At 39.0% G+C, this 27,917-nt stretch overlaps 3 protein-coding genes across 4 annotated transcripts; 1 reads left to right on the top strand and 2 right to left on the bottom strand.

The window, feature by feature from the left end:
• Window positions 1–10,850: 10,850 nt before the first annotated feature.
• On the bottom strand, window positions 10,851–11,977 carry LOC135700071 (ficolin-3-like). Its single transcript, XM_065220461.1, has 4 exons — window positions 11,899–11,977; window positions 11,593–11,842; window positions 11,249–11,532; window positions 10,851–11,185 (listed from the first exon to the last, which is right to left on the bottom strand). Exons 1-4 carry the CDS (start codon window positions 11,952–11,954, stop codon window positions 11,056–11,058), a joined length of 720 nt encoding a protein of 239 aa, XP_065076533.1. The 5' UTR covers window positions 11,955–11,977; the 3' UTR covers window positions 10,851–11,055.
• Window positions 11,978–12,139: 162 nt separating this feature from the next.
• On the top strand, window positions 12,140–13,131 carry LOC135700070 (fibroleukin-like). Its single transcript, XM_065220460.1, has 2 exons — window positions 12,140–12,515; window positions 12,576–13,131. Exons 1-2 carry the CDS (start codon window positions 12,180–12,182, stop codon window positions 12,987–12,989), a joined length of 750 nt encoding a protein of 249 aa, XP_065076532.1. The 5' UTR covers window positions 12,140–12,179; the 3' UTR covers window positions 12,990–13,131.
• An 11,758-nt stretch (window positions 13,132–24,889) lies between these two features.
• LOC135700069 (angiopoietin-related protein 6-like) lies at window positions 24,890–26,407 on the bottom strand. 2 transcript variants are annotated; one of them, XM_065220458.1, is made up of 2 exons: window positions 25,778–26,407; window positions 24,890–25,719 (listed from the first exon to the last, which is right to left on the bottom strand). In XM_065220458.1, the coding sequence occupies exons 1-2, from the start codon at window positions 26,395–26,397 to the stop codon at window positions 25,581–25,583; spliced, it is 759 nt and encodes a 252-aa protein (XP_065076530.1). In that variant the 5' UTR covers window positions 26,398–26,407; the 3' UTR covers window positions 24,890–25,580. The 2 variants fall into 2 exon arrangements, with proteins under 2 accessions (XP_065076530.1, XP_065076531.1); XM_065220459.1 differs by having other exon boundaries at window positions 24,890–25,716.
• Window positions 26,408–27,917: the final 1,510 nt, after the last annotated feature.

The raw sequence follows: 27,917 nt of genomic DNA, 5'->3' as shown, positions 1-27,917 counted from the left end.
CATTCGATAAGTTTGCATCTATATTTGCAATCCCATCATAAATCATAAACATTCATGTATGTTGTGAAGGAACATCATAATTTCACGAGGGCGCTTCCATTCATTTTCGGAAAATTGGCAGGATGTGCGTGCAGTGTGTCGAGTCGACTGCGCTCCCTCTTGGGAAAGCAAAGCATTTGGAATAAATTAATGATGCCAAAGTTTCCGTGAATCATCGGAAGCCCATTAGAGAGCTTACCTTATTCCAATTATTTTCATCAATAAATCATTATCCTCTCTAGCAGCCAGGAGCAGGATGTAAACGGTATCTTCTGAATTCGATATCGAGTTCACGTGTCTCGAAACATAGGTAGGTATTTGGACTGGATTTCATTTGAGTAATCGAGGAACGCTAAACGAAAACGAATATGGATATCGATGGAATTCATTTGAATTGAGATAAGGTTTCCTAATGGCTTATGTTTTATAGGTAAACCTGAATCCATCAATTTGAAGTTAAATCAAAATCGCCTCAGAGGGTTTCCACACTGTTCCATGTGAGTCTCGTGCGCTATTTGAATTGATTACATAGCGCTGGTTATTTCCTCCTTACCTCGCATTCTATTATATACAAGATTCTTTGCGAAATCTTCAACTTCCAAAACATTCTTTGATTGTCAACGGCATATCCAGTTCTGTAATTTCTTGGGTATATCATTGGTGATGCAAACTTTCAAGCTTCCAACATGTATTTCATTTCTCACAATCTGGTCACTTCAGAGAAATATTGCTTTCTACAAGCAAGGCTGCTTCGACTCATTTCGTAATAAAAAAAATGTTTTTCGGAATTATGAAAGTATGAGTATGAGGCACACATGTTCTGGGTGCCACTGGGAATGTGTTCACAATCTAACATGAACAAAATTCAGATCATATGAGAATTCAAGGACATGATCGTTAGAGTGATGCAAAATGACCACAGTGGTCATACGGCTCCAAATCATGTTCCGATTAACTTCCCAACATTTGAACCAAATGAGGTATGAAACTGTTTTGGCAAAAAACCATGTGAAGTTTATAAAGAAATTACTATGGGGAATCAAAACTTGTTGTTCATTGTCTTTAGCCATTTTGTATGTTGCACAATTAAAACAGTTCTATTGGTATTCTCAAGGGCTACAACTTTACGGAAGATAGTTTTTCAGCCAAACGTCCATTTAAATATAAAGTTGTTAAAGAGATTGCTAATCTTATTCGGAAACTTTGTATTTTACAGCGAGGCATATAGTAGCCATGATTTGTGTGCTCTATTTTAAGCAGTAGAAACACCAAGTTCCCTGCTGGACATAATGAGCATTGAGCATAATCATAAGGCATTAGTGACTAAAAACAGTGTTCACTCGGCTGTCGACAAAAGCAGGCCACTCTCGATGTGTCCTACGCGGTCGTCTGTTTTCTCGGCAGCAACCATTGTGTGGTCCTCCTCATTGTTCTTCATCAGCAGTTCTTTCGGTCGATGCGTCGTCGACTTTGGAAAGCAACCGTTTCGTGATGAATGTGTGAGTGCTGACCACGTTTTGCGTCCATTGCTGCAATGGACGTGCTCTGACCCTCGTTGGCGTACAACAATTTTGCCATACAATGAAACCACTGGAAGCGGCTCCAGTACTGATGGAGGAGGCTTTTTGGATAGCGGAAGATAAAGTGTTTATTGTGTTGTACCTTTTGACTATAGTTTTAAGATGTATTGTATAGTGACCAAGAATCCTCGGCTCTGTAAAGTTAATTCGGTTGAGCCTTATCAAATAAATTAATAACCAAAAAAAAAAAAAAAAAAGTGACTAAAATCATTCATAACTTTTGTTCCTTATTTTTTTTTTTATCGAGAAGTGGTTTTCACCAAAGTTGCAGCTGAGAAAATGTCCTTCAAGCACAGCTATATTTTTTAAAGTTTGATATGTTGACTTGTTAGATAGATATAAATAAACGACGAAATACGCGTATCTGTCAAGGGTAAGCAATTAAGATAGTGGAATAAAATTGAAATTACTATTTCTCCTCTATTTCTTTATACAGGTTTTTCACGAAGACGCCTGCATTCATCACCTAAACAATGATTTTTGCACTGTATAATACAAATAGTTTGTGCCAAGTCAGTTTTTTGTAGGAATTTTAAATAGTATGAAGGTTCAACCGACCTTAAAGAAAAATTATATAATATTCTATCTTTGAATTATTAAGAAATAAACTGCATTAATTAATTTCATTTCATGGAGCATAATCCGGCTGTGTAAGGTGCAGTAACGTTAAGATGACCGTAAGATTCGTAAATGATCAAATCCGCGCTAATTGACGAATCGATCAAACTTTACCCTCTCCGAATTCCATGATACTTCGCATAATTGTTCGTTAGGGACAATAAACCAAGTTTGTGCTGAAATTCGGCCATTTTGACTAATTTTTCAAAATGGCATATGCGATGTATTTTTTAGTTAATTTTAATTTCTAGATTCTTGAAGGTATAAATAAATCTCATCTATCTGACTAAGCTTATTTTAAGTAGCTAATTTGTTGCAGAAATGTCCTATGAATAGTGAAAGCTCTTACTTGTAATATTTTTACTTTTATCTTGCTTTTCGAAAGCTCCTAAAACTTTGGTAAAATTCCGGTGTTATTGGAACTTTAGAAGCCAAGAAACCCGAGGAACTTAATGAAATTTGTGAGGCTTTAGCTCCAAAAACCCCACTGTATCAGACAGAGTAGAGTTTTAAATACTAATTAGTGTTTCATACTTAATCCTGTCTACCATACCCAAATTTAAAAATCCTTCAATTGTTCCAGATGTACCCTGATCTCTGAATTTAAAGTTATGTTTACATCGAATGCTCTTTAGGTTCTATCCAAAAGTTTCCGGAATTTTCGAAGGGGATGATCCTCTGCAAATTCGTCTAAAATCTACTTTTACACAAATGTCCGGTTTTATTTTTGATATTGTCGTGGATTAGCTGCAGTTTTCAAAGTTACTGGGGTTTTTTGGTGTGCCAGAAATTGAAGCATTTCCGTGAATTCCACAAGCTGGTCTTTCATAAGAGCCAGAAAAATAATCAACTTATGAAGCTGACCCTAGAGTTCTGAAATTTGTATGAAAATACCTGTAGTTGTGATATTAGATTTAATTTGGGTTTGTGATAAGAATAACGAATAAACAGATGCTCCAAATATTAAAGGTGGTAATGGCACCTATTTAAACAATACTTTTTATTTATTGTTTATTTATTTATTTATTTATTGTTTATTGATTAGTAAATCATCTGACAAACAGTCTTAATGAATATCTAAATTATGTTCAATCTTCTTACTCTATTCACAAATTGAGGCGTTGACATACCAAAATTGAACGCGGATTCAACCGATGCAAACAAACGAACCATTGCAGATATAGGCTGGTTATAACCATACAGAGTACGATGAAAGCCCGGCTGCATCAGGGACCACTGACGTAATATCCTACCTGAAGCACGGAAGTCAAGGAGCGATAGAAGATAGAAGCAATCGACATCACCGTTGAATAATTTAACAACAAACGTAGTTGTTGTAGTTTTCGTCTTCGATCAAGCGTTTCAAGACCAAGCAGACGGCATGTAGCGGGATATGCTGGAAGATTAGACGATTCACGCCATGATAGATTCCTAAGAGAAAGCCGTATGAACCTTTTTTGGACTCGCTCGATTCTGAGGTTCCATGTATCGTCGTATGGAGGCCATACGAGTAAAATGTTTTCAAGAATCGGTCGCACGATGGAACAATATAGCGTTTTTAAGCAGTGTGGATCTGTGAAGTCTTTGGCAATTTTGACGATAAAGCAAAGTTGACGGTTTGCCTTGAGAATAATCGATGCGTAATGGGAATGGAAGGAGAGCTTCGAATCCAACACAACACCCATATCGGTGACATGGTCCACCTTATCAAGCACAGATAATGGTGTGGAGTTGTTACCTGAATATATACTCTGGAAAATGTGGATTAGTTATGTAGAAAACCTGAAATATTCGTACAACCTGCATGACCGATTCAAATTCTTTTCCATTTCTTCAACTTCAAAAATTAAACATATTAGTTGTTTTCTAGGCTCAGTGTCGAAGGCAATATTCCAAAATCACAAGAATTTAAAAGTTTTGGTTCCATTGAAATTTTTAAAATCTTGGGTCTAAAATATTAATTTATGTTCCGAAATTTTGCTATTGAACAAGGAGTGGTTTAACACACTCCTGTCATGGTAGATGCTCTAGCTTCGGAAACCGATTATGATTATAAATATTATTCTTTTATTAACTGGGCACATAAATATCGATCTCCATGCGCTCCTTTTATAAATGGTGTGCACCAAAATACAAAAGGGAATTTTTGAAAGACCATTCAGACTAATGTGCGCTCATATGTGCAAAATTCCGCTGCCAACATACAATATGATAAATGTTCTGTTTTCATTCACTTTTCCACTTTTAATCGTGGAACGAAAACATTCCAAATTCAAATATAGTACAAGCACTTTAAAAAAATTCTACTTATGGATGTTCTATGAAATTGTGAGCACATCAGAGACATTCGATGCACCCATCGTTCGAAATAAAAAATTGTCTTAAAATTAAACATACAAATGATTAGTGCTCATAAGATATAACATTTGTTTCACCCATCAAGTATAAACAGTTTGTTTTCATGTTGGCCATCTCATGAATGTTCGTGCGCTCCTATAAAGACATGCATACATGGATTAAAGAAATTTTGTGTGCACATTTTAAATTGGCTCTCTTAAGGTGAAGAAATATGGCACCTTCTCTAGTGATGTAAACAGATGTTTGAGAAAAACTCCGCCAAATTAAAAGAAAAAAAACATGAGAATACATAATCTAAACATTTTCAACCATTTTAAGCTTGTGAATGTTCGGTAGGTTTTCATACAAGACTTCCATTGATATCAGTCAAAATTCGAGAGCCTTTAAAATGTTCTGAGAATTTAATTTAAGTTCCACAATTATTCAAGATAATCCGATAGCCATGCTTGGCATACACAGTTTTGGCCACGAACTGCTCATTTACTAATAACTTTGCACACAGTTGACGAAACTTAGTTCTTTTTGAAGCAGTAGATAGAATAGAGCTTAAGATTGTAATAGATTCGTAGAAAAAAGTAGATTTTAATTCAAGTAATAAACTGTATTTGTTTTTGCGATGTAAAAATGAAGTGAGAAATGCTCGCTGCACATCTCGAACTGTAAGTGTAAAAACTCATTAGTGTTTATTCAAATGTTAAAATGTACCTACTATTTCCATATTTATAGTAAACTAGGATTATAATCTATCAATTACTTTAAAGAAAAACAAATTTCAACAACTGAGTGAAAAGTTATTAACAAATGAGCAGTTGGTGTGTACAACTGTGCATGACAAGCATGCCGATAGCTTCAGGAACGTCCCACAGATTTCAGAAAAATTCCCATCAGTGAACACTAACGAGCTTGAGTGCAGTTTCATAACTTCAAGCAAACTTCAAGATTTTTTCAGTGAACTTAATTTAATTTCAAGAAGTTCTGATAATTTAAGGATTGTCCAAAGAGCTTCAGGAAAGTTTAGTGAACTTAAGAAAATTGACTAGAACTTCACAGATGATCCAAATATTCATGAAAGTTCAGAAAGGGGACAGCTCCATTCATGTTAGGGTATTTCCAGGAACATGATCAGAAGAATTGCGAGAATTTCAGGGAAGTTACGTGAACTTCAGAAAAGATTTCCACAAAAAATGTAGGAACTTTAAAAACGGAAAAGCCAAAAATTTCACAGAAGTTTCATAAACAAACGGAGGGAATATATGGGCAGTACCGAAAACTTTTGGGAACTTCAGAGACGCATAATTAATTTTAAAGGAGTAACTTCAGAGATATTCAGAAAACTGTAAGGAAATAAAGAGATCTTTAAAGAAGTGACGACTTGAGGAACATTTATGCATATAAATAAATTCTAAGTATCTCATTTCAAGACAATTGCGAGAGCTTTAAAGAAGTTCTAAAATCTCCGAAAGAAAGTATAGAGAATTTCAAAGGAGATCATAGATTTTAAGGAAGTTTCATTATCTTCAAGGAAGTTCCAAGTACTTCAATGAAGATCAGAGAACTTCCGAGTAGTTATGGAAAATTTGTTAAAAACTTTCAATTAGTTCCAAGGAAAGATGAAATATTTTGAGAATTTCCGGAATGTTCCGGAAACTTCAGGAACATTGAGGGATCTTCAGTAAAGTTAAATGAAATTAGGATAATTTCGGGATCATTAGAAAATTAGGGGAATTTCAGGGAAGCACCGAAAATTTCAGGGAAGTCCGTAATAGTTGGAGGAAGATTAGGGGAAAGCTAATCAAGCTTCAACAAAGTATGAAGAGCTATGGAAATCCGTTATAACTGCTTATCTTTTGACAGATACGCGTATTTTGTCTACTACTTGCAGACTTCATCGGTGCCAAGTACTCAACACCACTGATGAATCCATCTTTTATCTACGAATTATATACTTATCAATAGGTACTAAAAATCAGCAGGTATCCACTGCCATGTCACAGAACTTCGAGAACACAGGAATCCAGAGAATTTCTGGAATTTAATAGAAGTTCTCAAAATTTCAGAGGATGTCCGGAACTTCACGGAAACTCCGAGATATTCAAGAAAGATTCATGAATATCGGGTAAATGCGGGACATTTTAAAAGATGATGCGTAAGCTTTCGTGCAGTTTTTAGAGTTGGTGGAACTTCAGGAAAGATGATTGCAGTTTCATTAAATTCAGGAAAGCATCGGGAAATTTCGAGATGCTCAAAAAAAAAAAAAATTTCAAGCAGTCCAACAAATTTAAAAGATATGAAAACTTAATAATTTTTTTGAAAGCGCCTCCAAAGTTCAGGGGTTATCAATTAAGCTTGGCGATTGTTAGGACTGTTCTATTATGTTCAGGCAGTACTAAGAGCTTCAGAATTCTAGGGTAGTTCCGATAACTTAAGGGATGATCAGAGAATCCTAGGACAGTTCCAATAGCTTCAAGGAAAGCACAAAAAAAAATGAAAAGTTTCGAAAACTTCTGGGAAATTGTCAAAACTTCAGGAACTTCTTTAAATGCCAGAAAAATTGTGGAAACTTTTGAGACTGGTTAGTTTAATTATTTTAAGGAAAATTCCGTGAACATATGGGTAGGTTCGATAACTTCAAAGAAGTTCCATTTACTTCAAGGAAATTGTGGAAACTTTTAGATGTTCTGAGGACTTCTGGAAAAAACAGTGAACTTCAGTGAAGTCAAGATAATCTCGAGGATGTCCTGAGAACCTTAAGGAAGTCCAGATAAATTCACGAACCAATTGATAGAACGTCTGTAAAATTTCAGAAAATTCAAAGATTTTCTATGAATATCAGGAAAATGACAGGTTCCTATGGGTTTTACCATACAGCTAATATTTATCTGACTTTAGCTAATAACAATTACAATTATAGGTACGCTGTCTGTTGGAGATTCTTGATGTTGGTTAAATTAGTGGCGTCTATTGCCTGGTATGAAGCGTCGTTATGATCACTTCTCAATACTTATTTGTGAACGATAACAGTGCAAAAAGCATGGTGGGATCAAACAGTGAATAGGGGTTTGGCTTACCAGGGTCTAGGTTTAAATCTCGTTTTAAGTTTTATGACATGCTGAATGCAGAAAAGTTTTACCCATACTCCAGTGTCAATTAGAGGGCGTTGAATTGTGTGTACATGCAGTTATACATTCCTATACAGTAATGATCCAATTTTGTGAACCCCTCCGTCCTTACTTACCTTACCAATCAGGCTAAGGCCTTGTTTTCTACTGCTGTCCGAATAAGTCGTCTCCACTCTACTCGATCCATGGCCACAGTTCGCCAGCCTCGTAGTCTGCGACGGGTCCGCAGGTCACCTTCTACTTGGTTGATCCACCTTGCCCGCTGCGCGCCTCTTCTTCTTGTTCCTGTAGGGTCGATATCTAGAACCATATTCACTGGGTCGTCGTGCGGCATTCTTACGACGTGCCCAGCCCACCGTAGTCACCCAATTTTTGCAATGTGGACGATGGATGGTTCTCCCAGCAGCTGGTGCAATTCGTGGTTCATTCGCCTCCTCCACGTTCCGTCATCCACTCCACCGTAGATGGTACGCAACACCTTCCGTTCGAAAACACCAAGGGCGCGTTGGTCCTCCACGAGCATAGTCCAGGTCTCGTGGCCGTAGAGGACCACCGGTCTAATCAGCGTCTTGTAGACAGTCAACTTCGTGCGGCGGCGAATTTTATTCGACCGGAGCGTCCTCCGGAGTCCAAAGTAGGCATGATTCCCTGCCATAATGCGTCTTTGAATTTCTCTGCTGGTATCATTTTCGGCGGTCACCAGTGAGCCCAAATACACGAACTCATCGACCACCTCGATTTTGTCACCGTCAATCTGAACTCGGGGTGGGAGGCTAACATTGTCTTCCCTAGAACCTCTTCCTTTCATGTATTTTGTCTTTGATGCCTTGATGGCAAGTCCAATCCGTCTAGCTTCAGCCTTCAGTCTGATGTACGTTTCCGCCATCATCTCAAAGTTCCGTGCCATAATGTCAATGTCATCGGCGAAGCCAAGAAGCTGGATGGACTTCCTGAATATCGTGCTACTCGTGTCTATCCCAGCTCTTCTGATCACACCTTCTAACGCGATGTTGAACAGCAGACACGAAAGTCCATCACCTTGCTGTAACCCCCTTCGCGATTCAAAGTGACTGGAGAGTGTCCCCAACACTCGAACAACGCACATCACTCGATCCATCGTCACCTTGACCAATCGCGTCAGTTTGTCCGGAAATCCATACTCGTGCATAATCTGCCATAGCTGATCTCGATCGATTGTGTCGTATGCGGATTTGAAATCGATGAACAAATGATGTGTGGGCACGTTGTATTCGCGGTATTTCTGCAGAACCTGCCGAATCGCGAAAATTTGGTCCGTGGTAGCGCGGGCACCCATGAATCCCGCCTGGTATTGCCCCACGAACTCTCTTGCAAATGGTGGCAGAGGGCGGCATAGAATTTGGGAGAGTACCTTGTAGGTGGCGCTCAGCAGTGTGATCGCGCGGTAGTTGCAGCAATCCAACTTGTCGCCCTTTTTGTAGATTGGGCATACGACACCTTCCATCAACTCCTCCGGTAATATCTCCTCCTCCCAAATCTTGGCAATTACCCAGTGCAGCGCTCTAGCCAGTGCTTCACCACCATATTTTAATAGCTCACTTGGTAGTTGATCTACATTAGTTGCTTTGTTGTTCTTCAGCCGACCGATCTCCTCCTCAACTTCTTGAAGATCAGGGGCCGGTAGCCTGTCGTCTTCTACGCGTGCTCCAAGGTCTGTTGCCGTGCCACCTTCATTTTCTGCTGCTTCACCGTTGAGGTGCTCGTCATAGTACTGCTTCCACCTCTCAATCACCTCACACTCGTTCGTGAGAAGGTTACCGTCCAAGTCCTTGCACATATCGGCTTGCGGTACAAATGTTTCTCATTGATCTTCAAGATGGATGTTTAGGTTTGGTTTTTTTTAGTTTGAATAAGTAAGACCACTGAAAAAGCGCAATAGAAAAGATTTTCAAATAGGGGGCTGACATTACTGTTTTACAATTATGGTCGCTCTTGAAAGGGGAATATGGATTTAAAGTGGGATGAGTGCGCACATCTGAACTGAGTCTAAATGTTAAACAGATATTTATATATTTTATAAATCTACGGTTTTGATTCTTTGATAGGTAAAATATAAAATACTAAATCTCTTTTTCAGAGGGACGTATCTGTTTTTGTAAACAATGCATTTACAGCTACCCGTTATGGCAAACCAACGATCAAATGCAGATACGTTCCTTCGTAAAAGTAATCAAGAATTCGTTTATTGTTTCTCTACTTGTCGTGGAATTGCTCAGATGCTACTTCGTTATTGACCAGAGATCTATGTAAATGGGGCTTGGGATTAGATTATGATTTGCCTCAAGAATTTTCTATTCAATCTATTTTCAGATCAATAATCGATCATCAAGGAAAGGACGAATTGTTAGTTCGACAATCGTTGCTACTAGAGACCGAATACCAGTGTTAATATTTTTCCGCTCTCATAAGCTCTCAATATCACGCGTGATATTGGAACAGAATATCATGCTTGATATTGATGTTACAAGCTCCTTTGATATTGCAAGACTATTCACAACGTGCAAAAATCAAGCTGAGAGTTGACTGGACACAAAAATGATTCTGTTGCACATCGTTTTCTTAGAAAGAGAAGCCATAGTTTGCTATCTCTTTTTGCTCTTCACCGATGGCAGACACGAAGGGACTACTGCCAGCCGTTATGGAAGATTCGGTTGCATTCGGGTGTAAAGCAAAAATCATTAAACTCAATCTCACCACAGTTTGGTGAGATTTGCAGTTGGTGAGTTTTGTTAGCTTGATATTCCGAGCTGTGATATCACAGCTTTCAAAATCAACCGCAGATGTTTGCTTGTTGATTTCTGTCTACGAAAATCAAGAGTGATCTTGGGCACTGATGAGGTTTGATTTTTTGATATTTTTCCAACACTGCCGAATACACGTCTGTATCTTCACGGCTATCACACAACGGAAATTGTTAGTGAAGGAATTATATTGATCATCATTTGATGCGGTATGGAGAACGATCAAATTCATACTTATTTTAAATGGGAAAAAATGATACCTGATTATATTTGATGTGAATTTTACTATATATTTACTATTTTACAATCATACTGTTTGATATATGAAGATGGCTTCTCCATTTTTTGATATCTACATGCTTGCATGCACAGGAGAGAAAGGAATGTAGACAAAGGAGAGAGGAAATTAGATAGGAATTATATATATTTTTTTTAAGCCTCAAAAGATGATTTTGTAGGGCAGGCATGGGTTGGTTCAAAAACCAACGATCTTCTGCTCTGTTAGTCACCATTTGATCACCAAGCTCTCTACGTACTTAATTCGGCTGCGAAAAAAAACAATTATTCCCGAATTTTGATCATCATTCTTGTCTTCTTCAACGGTTTCCCCGTGCCTCCAAACTCTCCCCACCACATCCCGCTGCCATTCCTCATAATATGGTCCAGATCGTACAAACCGTTCAAGTTGCTCCTGAAAAGCAGTGATAAAAACATAAATTTCACCTCGAGAATAACCCCAACGCATCGGGCCTACCTCGTGCGCAGAACGTTTCGACAATCATAGTGCCAATAGCCACCAGCCATTTCCGCGGCACAGTTTGCCGTTCCTTTATTATTCGATCGGTCAAACGTGGAGAATTTTTCGTTATTGTAGATAAACAGCGATTCACCGGCCGTTCCATAATTCACTCCCGAAAGACGCAAGCTGTAGTCCGAGGATTCGTTGTTTACCACAAAGTGCTCGTATCTTTGAAAGGCGAAGAAATCCAGATAGTCATCCATCACCACCATCAAATCATAACTGAACGAATTTGTTAGCTGAAAATGATCTGCATGTTAGTAATTGTCATTTTAATCATCTAACTGTGCCGCTCAAACCTGATGCAACTTATCCAATCCCAACCAGAAATTATTACCCAAATTTCCAAATCCGTACTTGTATTCATTCCAACTACGATTGAAGCTCGTTGAATCGTCGTTTCTACTTTGGAACACTAGCCAGTGGCCAGCATATTTCTCCTGCTCACAGTAAACTTGAAACGGAATGCCATTATCCGTCAAGCTTATCCAGTAAATTCCGGATTGATTGGGTGCCTCATTGCAGGATTTGTATGTTACACGAACCGCACTTAAATTGAATTTATTTCATCAAATACTCATGTTTATTCATTCGTTGATGCTTACCTGATCAGTGAAATTGCATAAAATGCTATCATGACAGTAGTTTTTGACAGATCCATTTTGAACGGAAGATATTCGATGACTCAAACGACTAGACCAAACTAACCAGAACAGAAGCTCTATTATATTGAACTGATAAAAGGAACCCCCTTCGAGCCCTTCAAGTCAAGTACCAACAGTAAGATAATGGCTGAGTTGTTTAACTCTTCAAGAATAAAATCAGTAGTGGGGAATCACTCGACGATTGCCTATCCACAAACTGCGTCATCCACAACGAACCGGAAATGAGAGTACTCCTAAAGTCACTAATCCTAACGGTTACGATCACCATCCAGCGATCGTTGACTGTCGATTCCGTTGAATCCAACTACCATCGAATTCAATACTACCAGTCCTGCAACGATGCTCCGAACACCTCCGGAATCTACATGATCACGCCTTGGAGCAATTCGACACCCTTCCAGGCGTACTGTGAGCAGCAACTCTTCGGTGGACACTGGCTGCAGTTCCAGAATAGGATGGATGGTTCAACGAATTTCAACCGCAGCTGGAATGACTACAAATTTGGGTTCGGGAGCATGCAACGGGAGTTTTGGTTGGGATTAGACAAGTTACACCAGGTAAGTTTTCCTAAAATGGTCAGGGCCTTCAAAATTTATTAAAATCTTTCATTCTCGTAGATAACCCATGACAAACCATGCGAGCTCTTGGTGGTGATGGCAAACTTCAGTGAGTATCCCGTGTGGTATCACTACACCACGTTCGGGGTGGCAAACGAGCCGAGCAACTATGAGCTCAAATTGCTGGGATTTATGGAAGGCACTGCAGGTGAATCTTTCTACGCTTATCGGAAGGAAAATTTCAGCACCTATGATAGGGATAATGATCGATCGGGTGAGAACTGCGCAGCCGTAATGGGAAGTGGATATTGGCACATGGACTGCGGAACGGGATCCAGGAGAAACAATTTGAACGGAATCTACGGTGACCGTGTGCTGGAAAATGGAGCGGGCGTGTGGTGGGGAGGATTTGGTGGGCCACAGAATCCACTGAAATGGTCGAAGATGTTTGTGAAGGTTCGGCCGAGGAAGTAGTTCAGAACAAAACGATGCTTTTCGATGCCTTGAATGAGAGCTTTGGAATATTTTAGTTTTTTTATTTTAATTCAAATTGCTTATACTATTATATTCGCTGTTGTTGTTTTCATTAAAGAGGCTTTCAACCGTAGTATGATTCGTCTCCAACATTCTATTCTATGATATTGTTGTTTTAATTGGTGTAGCGTAACCTGGACGTTGTTATTATCCTTGATGAACTCGTAGAGTTCCTTGATCTTCTTCCCGTCCTTCCAAGTGGCAGCTCATATTGGCCTTCAGGGGATGTTCTTAGTACTGCTGGAGTTCAGTGTGAACATCTGACTCAAGACAAGACTTAGATCTCCTTGTTGTTACTATAGAGGTTTGCTCCAACTGGAACTCGGTGTGGCCCACTGCTTTGATACTGGTTACCTCTGCAACTTCCTGATTTTTGCGAACACGTTCACAAAGTCGACTGCGCATGCCGTTTTGTGAGAAAGCGTTCCAGTTCAAAGCCTTAGTCACTTTTTCACCAGTGAAAGGCACGTTTCTCCCAAAATCCCACCACCGACCATTTGAATGTAGAAAGATTCTGCAATACATTATTGAAACCTGGTACTTTTTCGCCTGCTTCTGAGCAATATAGTATATTACATACTCAATTAATGAACTAGCGGATGAACTGAACTAACTGAACTCTTTGAAAAACTCGCACCTCTTCTCGACATCCTAGTAAGGTAGTATTATAGCAATACCGCATTCATGCAAAGAAAATCGAATAAAGCTATAGCACTGCAAAGCCAAGTGCCCTCTTCTCAGAAAGCATGGTCAAATGCTACTCAACTTGAGCATTCATTTATTAGATTTTTTCTGCCTATATAACCTCCATTGCCGAGCCCAATAGTCCACTTAGGTAAGAATTGAACATAATGGGCAAAAAGTGATTTAAGCTACCACCAGGATTGCCTCAATGCCTCTCGTGAAAATAGGCCCCGTCCCCATCGCCGTCGCACAGAGGGATATTTCTTCTAATCTAGGTGGCCAAAAGTCGATTTTCAAAATTGATCAAAATTGTCTTTAAATTGTTGCATTGCATACCCAAAAGATAGGAGAACAATTTTCTATGTTTTTTTTTATTTCTTATTCAAAGCTCACAAGGTTGTGGTATCAATTCAAAACTTGCTGCTTTTACATCGTGCGAAATCGCTCGATATGATTGTTGTAGACTTTTTGCCTCTGCTAGCTGTTAGTATAATTGAATTATGTTTGTAACAAATGTGCATAGACCAAACAGGTATTGGAGAATTTATTCCACATGGTATCAGTTGATTTTGCTAACCTTCGATCAAATAGATCATCAATTTCAATTGTTTTTATCAATTATTATTCCACTAAGTATAATCTAAAATTAAAGGATTTAACCGATTACTCACTGTCTTCTCGAGGTTAGTGGATAACAATTGTTTGGATAGTTCTGTAATATTATGTGATGGCATATTTGAGCATTAATGACACGCTTTTAGTGAAAAAAATGGCTGCGATTATTTGCGATCTTTCGAGATCTTGTATCATAAAAATTCCGAGTTCAAATAGATGAACAAAAGTGCTTTTACTGATCTCATCCTTTGCATGACATCTTATAGATAGTTTTTGTTTAACTAGTCACGAAGATTTGTTAATAAAATTCAATCAAAAAAGGGCAGGCCATGCTATTTTTGAGGGGGGGGGGGGGGGGGGTTAGCCTTAAAAATTGATTTCATTTTTGTATAAAGTTTTAAATTTAAATAACTCAAAAACGAAAAAAAAAAAACATATCGCTGACTTTTGTTATATGTTCTGAGCCTAAATTTTAAAGGAAAAAAATAAAAACATATTGCGCACTCTGTCTACAAACCATGAAAACCCCACCTCCGACGCAGGCATCGATCGCTTCACTATTGGAGTGTTTACACTTATGCTATTTCATTAGCGCTAATGATCCAGCTGTTAACAGAAAAGCTCACCAGCATAATGTAAACAGGGCATCAGCGTCTACCAGCATGTAAACACCCCATATGCCACAAATTTCTGGGAGCACACGCGAAGAAAATAAAACAAGTTCGCAGAAAGCGACATCTCTTCTGATGCTTGCAAACACGATGAATCGCGTTTCGTTCTCGATTCGAAAACTTCCCAGAAAGCAAGAATACCACCACAATCACACACGTATAACCGTCCGGAAGACAGAGTGTCAGCGCTAATCAGCCAAATGCAGCGATCAAAGCGAATGCACACACAAAACAGAGAGCAAACTTAAAACAGAACCGTATCCGACGGGTTTCGAGACTCGAATCACACGGTACACAACCTATTTCTAAGCAACCCAAATTTGAGAACGATCTACTCATATTCGTCAAAAGTAGTGTACCCCAAATTAGGTTAACAAAGTTTAGACTAACAAGATGCCGAATGGAAAATATTGACCAGGATTCGAACGAAGTTGTCAGTTCCTTCTTTGTTTGTTAAATTTAGTGTAGTGTAGGATATCCCTACTCAAATTTGGGTTGTTTTGAAATAGCGTGCAGTCAGTCCTCCCATCAAAACAAACTTCATGGCAAATGAGACCAAATCATAATTGAGTACCGTTTACTCAAACTCGCAAAGCGTAGGTCACTCGTAGAATGAGTATTTTTTTTTCAAATATGAGTAAATGTCATTCATATAGTGACATTTACTCATTTTTCAGTAAATTGACTGATTCTATGAGTAAACCACGTTTTTGCTAATTTGAGTGAACGCGATTCAAATATGAGCTAGATTAACTTACCGTGCAAGCCCTTCCAAAAACTATCAAGCTGAAAATTCAGCTTGATAGTTTTTGGAATGGCTTGCATGGTAAATTAATCTAGCTCATATTTGAATCGCGTTCACTCAAATTAGCAAAAATGTGGTTTACTCATAGAATAAGTCAATTTACTGAATTTACTGAACAATCTACTAGAATCAATATTCTAAGTAAAATTGATGCATTGGATCCTAAGTAAAATTGATTGATTCTCCTCGACGACTTTTTCTTTCGTTAATAACTTGGCTACACAATCGTTTCTGGTCGTTTTTGCCGTATTAGATGCTAGATAATAGCATCTTATATCGAACTAGGTATGTGCTGAAAATAGCTGAATATGCCCATACATGAAAGAGAGAAAATCTACAAACAATGTTACTTAGGAGCTAATCCATTGTTCAGCTAGCTAATACTTGACTTGACAGTTCGTTATATGTGTGTTCGTGAAATTATCTATTTGGCTTTATTTTTATTCTAAAAGCGTCGTGATTTATATTATCTGGATCAACCGGAAAAAAATACTGTCTCTTTCATCCACATCAGTTCTTACGCGAGAAGTGAAAGTGACCTCAACAATGTGTTGTAAGGAGTGAAAAGCGCGATTTCACATGCCGAACCTTTGTAGATCGAGGTTCATCTTCGATAGGACGAAGTTGCATCCATTTACAGACCCAATTCAGGGTTGCCAGATATACAGACATGTCTGTATTTATACAGACATTTGATGATGCATACAGACTTCATACAGAGTACATACATTATACAGACATTGGTAAAAAGTTGCAGATTTATACGGACATTAACCAGCTACATCAAAAAAGGAAATCAGTAAAGAATTTACTTACTTAAAACATGTTTTTTTTTTTTCTTCTAGCAGACATTTGCCAAAATACAGAACTGTTACGACTACCTGGGTTTCGCGAGTGAGACTTTGCAGATTTCACTTGCATTTTTAATTCGAATTTGAGTATTTGTAGCCCTTCAAAACTCTGAAATCTCTAAGACCTCTCAGAACTTCCACGACCTTATCAGTTCCCTGAACACTCTCCGAAGATCTCTGAGCCTCTCCGAAGCTCACTGAACCTATCAATAGTTCTCCAAATGTATTAGAAGTTCTTTGAGTTTCACTGCTTCTTCCTTTCGTTATTCCTGAATATTTAGGAATTTCTCTGAGAAATTCAGAGAATTTCATAACAGCTCCACTCCAGGGAGGTCTAGAAAATGCTAGATAAATTTCTTGAAGTTGAAAGAAGGTTAGTGGACTTCAAAGAAACTCAGTGAAATTTAGAGAAGCAGAAATCTAAAAAAGGCTCAGAGATCACCTTTAAGATATTTGGATGAATTTCAGAGGAGTTTACTGAACTATATAGAAGTCTGGTAAAGATCGATGGACTTAAGAGAAAGTCAGATAAATTTGAACGCATACTCAATGAAGTGAAGGAAATATCAAAAAATATACAGGAAACATCTCAGACAAGTTTGAGAGGACTTCAGAAAGGCTTAGAACCGTAGAAAGGTTACTCAAAGATGTTCAAAGTAACCTTAGTTCAAGTAGTTGAGGGTTTTCAAAGAAGTTTAGGGAATTGCCACAAAGTTAGGAAACCTTGAAATTGCTTTGGAAACTTCTATTAAAATCTAAAAATAAATTCAGGAAATTTAGGGAACTATAGTAATTTCAAGACGTCCAGAAAACCTATAAAAATCAAGGATCCTCAAAAATGCTTTAAAACATAAAAGAAGTTCAGGAAACCTTTCACAAATTATGGGAATCGGATTGAAGTATATTATAGGTCACTTTATGGAAGTTCAGAAAATTTTGGAAAGTTTTAAAATAGGCTCAGAGAGGTACACAGAAAATCCAATACCCATTGAGATATTTCAGGTTGAAAATTTCTTAAATCAAAGTGAATTACAAACCTTTGAATTATGGTTCGAGTGGATTTGGACTGGATTATATTTAAAATTTCTCGTAACTCAGCAATTAACCTACGCAGGTTTCAGATTTGTTGGTGCCTCGCTCATTGAATGTGACTGTAATGTAATTATCACGAAATTACGAAAAAAAAAAAGGATACGCGAATATGCATTTGCAACTGCAACCTTGCTCAGAAATGACTTTTACATCTTCCACACAAGTCCCCCTCTTATACCTAACGGGTGTTCAATAAAAAATGACAATGATTTCAGTGCCGTCCAACGCTCTTGTGAGAGCATTGCGACTAAGTTGCGTCGTACGGCTGACAAGGGCTTCTTCTCCAATATTCATTGACGTTTTTTGAAGAATAAACTTTATGTTTTTAATTTAATGTTTTTTTTTTTAATGACGAGGCTCGGTAGCTCAGTGGTTACCGTTTCTGCTTACTGAGCAGAAGGTCGGGAGTTCAATCCCAGGCCCGTCCCTTTCCTTGCAATTTTTCACTTTGCCTTTTTCTATACCCACTAGATTTTAATGAAAACAAATTCTTCTTTAACACCGATCGCATCACTTACCACAGTGTGGGTCCTGATCTAAAAATTGTAAATTGGATGAGTGCGCGCGCGTGTGTGTGTGTGTGTGTGTGTGTGTTTGTGTATTATAATCGCTCTACCAAAAAACGATCCCTGCGTGTGCGTGCAACCTTTCCCCACATCCAACATCCCAGTGATTTCTCGTGGAAGCGCAGAGGATTTCTCGGATTCCTTCACAGCAAGTACCACGTCAACACATTCCTTCCCATTCCCTAGTTGACCTGCATTCGGACACGGCCGGCGCTGGTATTGCTAAATATTAGATCTCCAGTTCTTACACATTGAGGATGAATGTTAGTCCCAAACATCATCTGTTGGTTCTCTGTGTAATTGCAGCTGATCTGGTAATAACAGAGCAGCAACCGTGGGCGGTCAAACTGATGATTGATGATGAGAATAAACTTTATGTTTTTAATAAAAAAAATACTGAATTCATTGGAATTTTTTTTTCTAGCTATATGACTGAAAAAATTCCTCATTTTTTTATTGAACACCCGTTATTCTCAGTATTCAGAATGTATGGTACAGAAAAAAATTGTCTGTACCATACATTCTGAATACTGAGAGTAACGGGTGTAAAAAAATGAGAATTTTTTCAGTCATATCGCTAGAAAAAAAAATTCCAACGAATTCAGTATTTTTTTTATTAAAAAAAGTAAACATTTAATGCAGACATTTTATTAGCATTCATACAGAAAATTTGCAAAACCATCTGGCATCCCTGACCCAATTTGAATACAGTAGACTGACATTGCATTCACGTATTTGGAATGTTTTCATGTTAAAATGTTTTTATTTATTTATTTATTTAATTTGTTTTTCTTCATCGGACTTAATGTGTCTAAATGAAGCCTGATGGGGAAAAGCCTAGAAAAGACCTGAAAACCCCATATCTTTTTGAAACACATGAAACATGAAAGTTATCCTCCTATGGCATAGAGCTGTCCGTGAAACAGGTAGAAGTCCTCGTCCTTCTCAGGAGTCTGCGTTGAATACGGTGACGAAAGGTTTCCGCTGCACAGTTAAAGTCGAAAAACTCGTAAAACTCGTTGAGACGCCCAGACATGAACCGCATTGGGTCATGCAAGCTGTAGTTCGCAACTCGTTCGGGTGCGTAGATTTCGAATTCAGCCAAGATTCCTGGAGAATCGATATCACCAATAAGTACTTTCGCTGCGAACACGGCCTGACTAATCGTCCGCCTATGTTCTAGTGTTTCAAGACCCAGGAGTTGACAACGATCTTCGTACGGCGGAAGGTGACGAAAGGCATAACGAACAAATTTCCTTTGAACAGATTCAATCCTCGCTATCCAAACTGCTTGATACGAGCACCATACTACCGAGCTGAATTGCAACATCGATCGCACTAGAGAGCAGTATAGAGCTTTTAGACAGGCAGGATCGCGAAACTCGTCAGCGATCTTGAAATTGAACCCGAGTTGCCTGTTAGCTTTCGCAACGATGCCCGAGTAATGAAGCTTGAATGTTAAGGCGCAGTCCAGCGGGGTGAGGGGGAGGGGGATCAGTCCACCCTCATTCACAAAAATCGAGAATAGCAATGGTCCCAAGTTGCTACCATGAAGAACACCGGAGCTGTTTGTCAAATAGTCCGATTGCTCTGATCCGATTCTAACACAAAGTTCCCGATTGGTCAGATTGGACTTGAACCAACGAGTTAAATCCGAGGATACACCGAGTTTTTCAAGTTTAGCTAGCAGTATGGAGTGGTCAACCAGACATAAAGAAATGAACGGAGCTAGATTTGTTGAAACTGATCTCTTGGTATAAAAACCGTGTTGGTCAGGAGAAATGTATTTTTTGCAGTCAGAGAATAATGCGTCGTTGATGATGATTTCGAAAACTTTAGAGCAGGCACTGAGTGATGTGATCCCTCGGTAATTCGACATTTCTCTTGTCTCCTTTCTTGTAGATCGGGAACATGAATGACGATTTTCAACGCGTAGGGAACTCCTCCTGCTGTAATAAAAAATATTGAACAGCTTTGTAAGCTCTGAACAGCATCGCTTCAGGATGCTTGAGGGGATCCCTTCAGGGCCAGCAGCATTAGAAAATTTCAGCTTCTTGATGACGGATTCGATGAGGTCTACTGTAACCGAGGTAATCGAAAAATTGAAAGCATCACTGGGAGTGTCCCTCACCGCTTCAGCAACTTGGGACAACGAAGCCGTAGTGTCATTGAAAATGCTTTTGAAATGTTCTGCCAGAAGATTACATTTCGACTGGTAGCCCCTCCTCATTTCGTTTGGTATTCACGAATGACCAGAACTGCTTTGGATTAAGCCGTAAATAAGCCTGCACACGCCTTGTGTACACACTTAGAAATATCTAATTTTACACGTGACGGAATCCATCTTTGACATAAAGGATGAGACGTAAACAAACATGTCATGTAAAATTAAGTGCTCCGAGACTGAAAAGTTCGGTACTCGACGAAAAGTACGCTTGATTGAGCTGAGTTTTGCGTCTATTACGACTCAATTTTATGTCAAAAATGACGCTCGTATATGTCAGTCTCAGAGCACCTAAATTTACATGATTTTTTTAAAGTGTGTAGCTCTTGTAAAGAATGCGGTTATATGTGCGATATTAGTTGCTCGCTGTTGAAAATAATCGTTTAGTGAATGGGTTACGAGTACGACAGTATTTACGGAGGGCCTTCGATCTCAGACGCTTCAAATTCCGTAGTCGAGCATTGGACCATGCGGGTTTGGAAGAGGGTATCCTCAATGGGACAGAATCAGTTATTGCCCGGCCAACGACCTCAGCGAAGTAGTTGACGGCTTCATCAATAGATGAACACGTGTCAAGGAACTGCCAATCTGTCTGGGAAAGCGAGTGACTCAGCGCGACGAAATCTGATCTACGAAAGTCGAGCTCATGTACATCAACAGGGGGGTTATCGTAGCGAACATAAACAGATAGGTTGATGGAAACTTCCAACGCAGGATGATTGGTGTCGATGCCAATCAAAGGCTCTGGGGCTTCTAGGATAGAACATTCCAGTCCTGCAGCTTCGTTCGCCAGAACGAGATCAAGCAGCCGAGAGTTGCTATTCAGTATCGAGTTGATTTGCATTAAGCCATGCAGGTTGAAACCATCAAGGAGAGCACATCAGGATGCGGACATGTTCGAGCGAAGAACATCATTGCTAGGAAGATCGTTTGCAGGAACGTTCTCATGAGGAACGCTCTCATGAGCCCAGACTGATTGTAGTCACCAAATACCAGAGCTAGGTCGTTTTGTTCTAGTCGAGAGAACACGCTACCAATCGAACTGATGTGGTTTGCAATGCTGCTCGAATCATATTTCCGGTCTGGAGGTAGATACATAGCGCCAATACTTATTGATCTACGAGGCGTCGTTATTTTGACCCACAGCTGCTCTAGAGAAGTGCAAACTGGAGCAGGATCGATGCAGGAGCTTAGGAGTTAGGATACCGCAAACAAGACGCCTCCCCCACGCGAGTTGGTGCTATTCTGGTAGTGAATGTTAAATGGTGAGGTTAAACTACAGCTTCCATCGTGGGATGTCCCGGGATGAAAATCCCGGGATTGTGAATAAATTTATAAAACCCGTGATCGCGTGTATGATGTTTGCCGGGATCGCGTGTGTGAAATTTGGCTGACAAACATTACATCACGTCACATTAGGGAGCTTGTTAGATGCCAAGATACATTCATTTGATTTCAGAGAACTTCATAGAAGTTCGTGGAACTTCGTAAAAGTTCAGGGACCATCATAGATCTTCAGGAAACTTCGTAAAATGTGAAACAACTTCGTGGATGATGATTACGGAACATCGCATGAATTATTTGAAAGCTCAGCAAGCTGGGCAGAAATTCAGTTGTAACTATCGAAAAAATTGAGCTAAGGAAAAATCTTTGAAGTACTGGGAACTTCGAAGAAGTTGAAGGAAAATCGCAGGATTTCATCGAATATTCTACATATTTAGGGAACTTTATATAGGCTTTGAGTTCATGGAACTAAGTTTTAGTTCAAGAAACTTCTTGAAAGTACAAGAATCTTCGTATTACTGATATTCACGGATTTGCGATGATATCTCTAGATATTATTCAAGACTTTCCAACTAAATCAAGTAATGTTCTGAAGATCTGCAAGTGTTCAAAAATTCAAAGGACGTCTTTTAGACATCCTTCCAAGAAGGAAGATTGATTAGAGAGTATTTAAAGGATATTCAGCTGGTCGGAGATCTAAAGACCTCTGGATATTTTTCAAGACTTCAGGTTGATCAATTATTATTCATAAGATACTGTTCAGAAAATTCAAATCAGGAAATCTGAAGATCTTAAACTGGTAAAACATTCAATTGACTCTCTCAAGATGGCAGATCGGTTAGGAAGTACTTAAAAGATCTCTAGCTGATCAAAGATTTCAATAAAGTCCTCTGGATATTTTTCAAGGCTTCAGGTTGATCAAGTACTATTGTGAAGATATTCTCCTAAAACTGAAAGTGGATCAGGAAGTATTCAAAATATCTCCAGCTAATCGAATATTTCAGTGAAGTTCTGTGAACAATCTTGTAAGCGGTCACCGTAGTCGAAACATTTTCTGTGATAATCAACTGCGTTTGCTTCCGACGATTGCAAAACAAGCTATCAAATTACAGTACCAAACTAAAATGTCAAATGACAGGCTCTGTCATACGACACTGTTGCCGAAGACCGTCACGAATGTATGCATTTAAGTTTTTCTCATAATAAAAGCTACAGATGTTGTGCTTGTGTGAATTCTGAAACTAGCAAGCAACGATGACCTAGTAATAAATTTTTTGATCAGAAATGGTTTAGTTTACACCAAATTGAGAAATTAGAATGAAATCGCAAATGTCATATGATAGTTATTTGATAATTTTCTTTTTCCTCGAATGTTGTTCTGCCATTTGTGTTGTGTAAGAGAGACGACGGTACAGCATGAGAGTATGAATACAAATTGACTGTCGGGCACGACAACGAAGCGAGTGTTGTAAAAAACGTCAACCGTTTCAACCCCTGCCTGTGAATATTCAATTAGATCAAGTTTAAAATATGCTTAAAATATGAAGTCAAAAACTTCATTTAGGGGTAAGAGGGGCATAGTGAACATCCCGTACACAGCTTGGACTTCCGGCCGTTCGGAACAAATTGGTTGTTGGTAGGATCAATATCATAATGATATTGAACCTACTACCAGTTGATTTGTTTCATGCAACTTGAGATCCAGGGCCAATCTGTGGGATGCTCACTATGCCCCACCTGTTCACTATGCCCCTTCACCCCCAATTTAACAAAAATCTTCATATTCCAGCTTAAAATAAAAAAAAAAAATCCATCGGAAGCCTGCTTCAGCTTCCGCATGTCTTGAAACAACTTCACAAATCATGAGATGTTTTCAAAATGTCTGCATGAAAAAAAAATACCTTAACAGAAATATTAAATGTCTTCAAAATGAAGATATGTCTTTACATCTGTTTTCCCTAGTATTGAAGAAGTCTCCGAAGGAGATGAAACATACGAATATTAAAACAATTTACTATCCATATTCACTTCCCGGGATCCCGGGATTTCCCGGGATATCAAATAAATATTTACTGAGCTCCGGGATGGTGGAAACCACCGGGAAATGGAAGCTCTAGGTTAAACAATTTTCAGTCGTGCCTAATCAATATCCAAATAATAAGAATATCTAAGCTTACATGTTGACAGTGAAATATTGACTGCAGCTCAATTCTAACATAAGATACGGTATAAAATGTAACTGAAGGTGTCATCTTAGACCGAGACGGACCACTCTAATATGGAAATGGTCACCCTAATGACACGGGTCTAAAACTTTGCGATAAGGGACTAAACTACCAATTTTTACGAACCACTGTATCGTTTTGCTATGGAATGGTTGATATAATAAACGATCGTTTTTGACTAGTTAAGTGGCTTACATTATTTTGCCAGTTTGAATAAAAATACCCCACTGTGCAGCGTCGTCGTCCTCCTCCTCCTCGGTTCCGTATCACCGAAATGGGTGACTTTCATTTCGATTCCTCCGGCTCGGTTTTGTGTCCTCTTATCACAAGTGCCAATACTTGGGCACAATTTTGATCCGATGCTACATCGTACGTACTTACGTTTAATCTTATTAGGACTATAATCCCCGGTGAGCTGGACTGCTGGCTCAATTCGTCCAATTTCTCGACGGAGAAGTCGAAACAGAAAAAGGAAACTAATATCACAGCTTTTGTAGCGCGAGCACCTCCTCCTGTGGCTGCAAGGCGAATGGGAGAGTAAATCAAAAATTGCACATTCGTTACTTGATTGTTGCCGGGAGGCTTCCCGTACCTACATCAGGACTCGCCGGGAATAATTCCTGGAACGACATCGAAATTTATAAGCTTCGGTACAAGTGTAAATTGCAAGCGTAAGGCGGTTGCCCAAAATGGAAGCGTTTTCTGAAAATCCAATTTCGAGCGCTTCCACTCAAGCTGGGAAATTTGCTTCCACCACTCGCCGTCGTCGACGTCGTCGGTGATTCCTCTGGGGTTGACGAGGAAAAGAAAGATGCCGGTTTGCTCTTGCCATACATCCTGAAGGTGCACTAATGCATTTCGTTCGTGCTGCTACTGTCCGCCCGCTGCTGTTGTGTACACAGACTGGTGAAACTAGGATAATTGAATCGTGGTGTGCTACAATCGGGATTATATTATACAGCTCGTGGAAATCGCACCTGGTTTCGGGGGTGGTCCGGAGAGAAGGGGGATAACACTTGAGGTGAGACTCGATGCAACTCAGCCACACGAGACAGACTGGTTCTGGTTTGGGGAGTAGAGGATTGGATGAGGAAGTGAATAAATTTGATGAAAATTGAACTGCTTTCGCTCGGTTGCTGATGGTGCAGCTCTCGTGTAGTGCTTGCTGGGAGTAGTTGGAAGTATGTGCGAGGGTATAAGCATTGTGCAATATCAGCTCTTTTCCCGATGTACCCTAAGGATTCGGTGGAAAGTGGGTTCGGGAACAGGAGTGGATCTGAAATTTCTACAAAATGTGATGTCGGTGGTTTACCGATGCTCTGCTTCCCACGTCGTGACTGTTGTAATGTGTTTACATTGCCTCTGAGTAATAAAGATGTTCTGCTGGTGGTATTTTTCGTTTACCGTGGAAATGCATGATTTTTTTCAATTGCTGTGCTTGGATTGATGTATTTAGATTGGAAAGTACGTTTATTGAAAGTATGACATCACTCTAGAATCAAACGAGTTATTTATCACTTTTCGCCATCCTCCCCAACTTTGATCATCATCCTGGTTTTCCTCAGTGGAAGTTGTTGTCCTCCGAAAGCACCCCACCAAATGCCACGTCGACCACCGAGAACACTTCTGCTGTATTCTCCATTCAAGTTGCTACTACAATGGAAATCAAGATTTTACATTTTATCGTCTATCGAAAATTCTAAACACCTACCTCTTATAACCAGTTCCGCAGTCGTAGTGCCAATGGCCACTGCCCGTTAAGATTGAACAATCCAAAATTGACTTATCATTGATCCGATCATAAGTGCTAAACGGTTCGTTTCGATAAACCCAAAAGGAATCCCGTGCCGTGCCGTGGTACGAGTATTCCTCATTTGACAACCGAAGGGTGTAGTTTGTAGTTTCATCCTCCACTCGGAATCCAGGATAGATTTCATGGGCCGAAAAATCCGTAAAATTCTCTATTACTATCAGTAGTTTATGCTCCCTGGCGACGGTAATTTGATGAATCCTCTCCAATCCCAACCAGAACTCCTGTTCCATGTATCCGAAACCTTGCTTATACTCGTCCCAGCTTCGATTGAATCCAACCGATCCGTCGTAGCGATTCTGGAATACGAGCCATCCTCCGCCGTATTTTTGCTGTTCGCAATAGGCTGGAAACGGTGGATATCCGTTGGCCAGGCTGATGGTATACACTCCAGACTGGCTGGGTGCTTCCGAGCATGATTTGTACTGACGGGTATCACGAGTGACCAACGTGGGCGACAATGCGCCAGTTAGTGAAACGAGAAGCGTAAATAGAAAAATTATCAAGTGATAGGTACTCATAGTGCTCTGTAGTGACGTCTGCGATAACTGAAGACGAAAGCTGCTCGTGGACAATTTTATATCGAAGGGCACCTGAAAGAGTTGTTCAGATAGTTCAAATATTATTTATCATCAAAAAGTACACGGTAAAAAGTTTTGAATTCCATTTATCGTGTAAAATCTTCCCACAAATTAATTTGAGCTAAAATTTTGATATACAAAGAAATTGTTTCAAACTTGTTGCAAAATTTCTGATTTATGCGATACCACTCTTAAATTAACAAATTTACATGAAATATCATGCAAACGTATGCCAAAGCTACACACTTAGAAAAGTTGATGTAGATTTAGGTGCTCTGAGACTGACATATGCGAGCGTCAATTTTGAAATAAAATTGAGTCATAATAGACGCAAAATTCAGCTCAATCAAACGTACTTTCGAACTTTTCAGTCTCGGAGCACTTAATATTACATGACATGTTTGTTTACGTCTCATCTTTTATGTCAAAGTTGGATTCAATCACGTGAAAGATTAGATATTTCTGAGTGTGTAGCGTTATCTATGTGTGCGCTAGATATCGCAGATTTTTTTGCATTTTCTTTCATTTTCATTCATTTTCGCACTATTTGGCCAGGAAATGCTTATGTGCATCATAATTGAAATTGATTTAGATGATGGATTGGTTTGCATTTGGATTAATTCCACTACATTTCTGGTCTGAAAGGTATGCTGTTCCCTTGATATTGATTAAGAATTGTTCATGATTTTTTATTTTTGGTATAATTTCTAAAGAATAAATTTCTTAACGATTATCTTAAGTATCATTTCGGTAATTGTAGAAAGTTGTTCAAACTAACTCCGTTATCTGGACCAGTGTTGGCAGATATACCAATTTATCGGTATTTATACTGATTTTCAAATTTGACACCGATGTACAGATGAGGTTTCTCAGAATACCGAGTATTAAGTTACCGATTTAAACCGATTTTTTTTTTAAATAATCAAAATGATTACTGCTCGCCCATGCTGAAACTATTGTGAGAGGCTTTTATCTTTTTAAACATTCAATTTTTTGAGCTAGCTCTAAAAAAAACTACTTCTTTAAATTTTTTTATGCTTGATACTCTTTCGAATAATGCGTCTATTTCCTCGCCTTTTTTAAAACGAGAATGGCGCATCCCGGTATATATTGTAAATCGTGAAATACTTTTATTCAGTAAACAAGTAAATCCATCAAAATGTTAATTTTTCAACTTCCTGAAATTTCTTTTATCTTCTCTTCGAAGTTTCTTCCAACTTTCCCTAGGAATTTTCATCCACCTTACCCTGCAAATTATTTTACAATTCCTTCTATTTCGACTTCCCTTGGAAGCTTCTTCTGGCTGTCCTTGAAAGGTTCTTTCGCCTTTTCTCTTAACTTACCAATCAGGCTAACGCCTTGTTGTCCTCTGCTGTCCGAAGAAGTCGTCTCCACCCAAGCAACAATTATTGTTTTATTTAAGTTTTATAGCAGTTGATATAACCAAATTATAAAACCTT

This window comes from Ochlerotatus camptorhynchus, unplaced genomic scaffold (assembly GCF_037179485.1).
Source record: "Ochlerotatus camptorhynchus isolate MF236.1 unplaced genomic scaffold, CSIRO-AGI_Acam_v1.1 ptg000128l, whole genome shotgun sequence".
Classification (NCBI taxonomy): domain Eukaryota; kingdom Metazoa; phylum Arthropoda; class Insecta; order Diptera; family Culicidae; genus Ochlerotatus; species Ochlerotatus camptorhynchus.
Note: the sequence above shows the minus strand (reverse complement) of the source record. Positions and strands in the feature narration are given on the sequence as shown.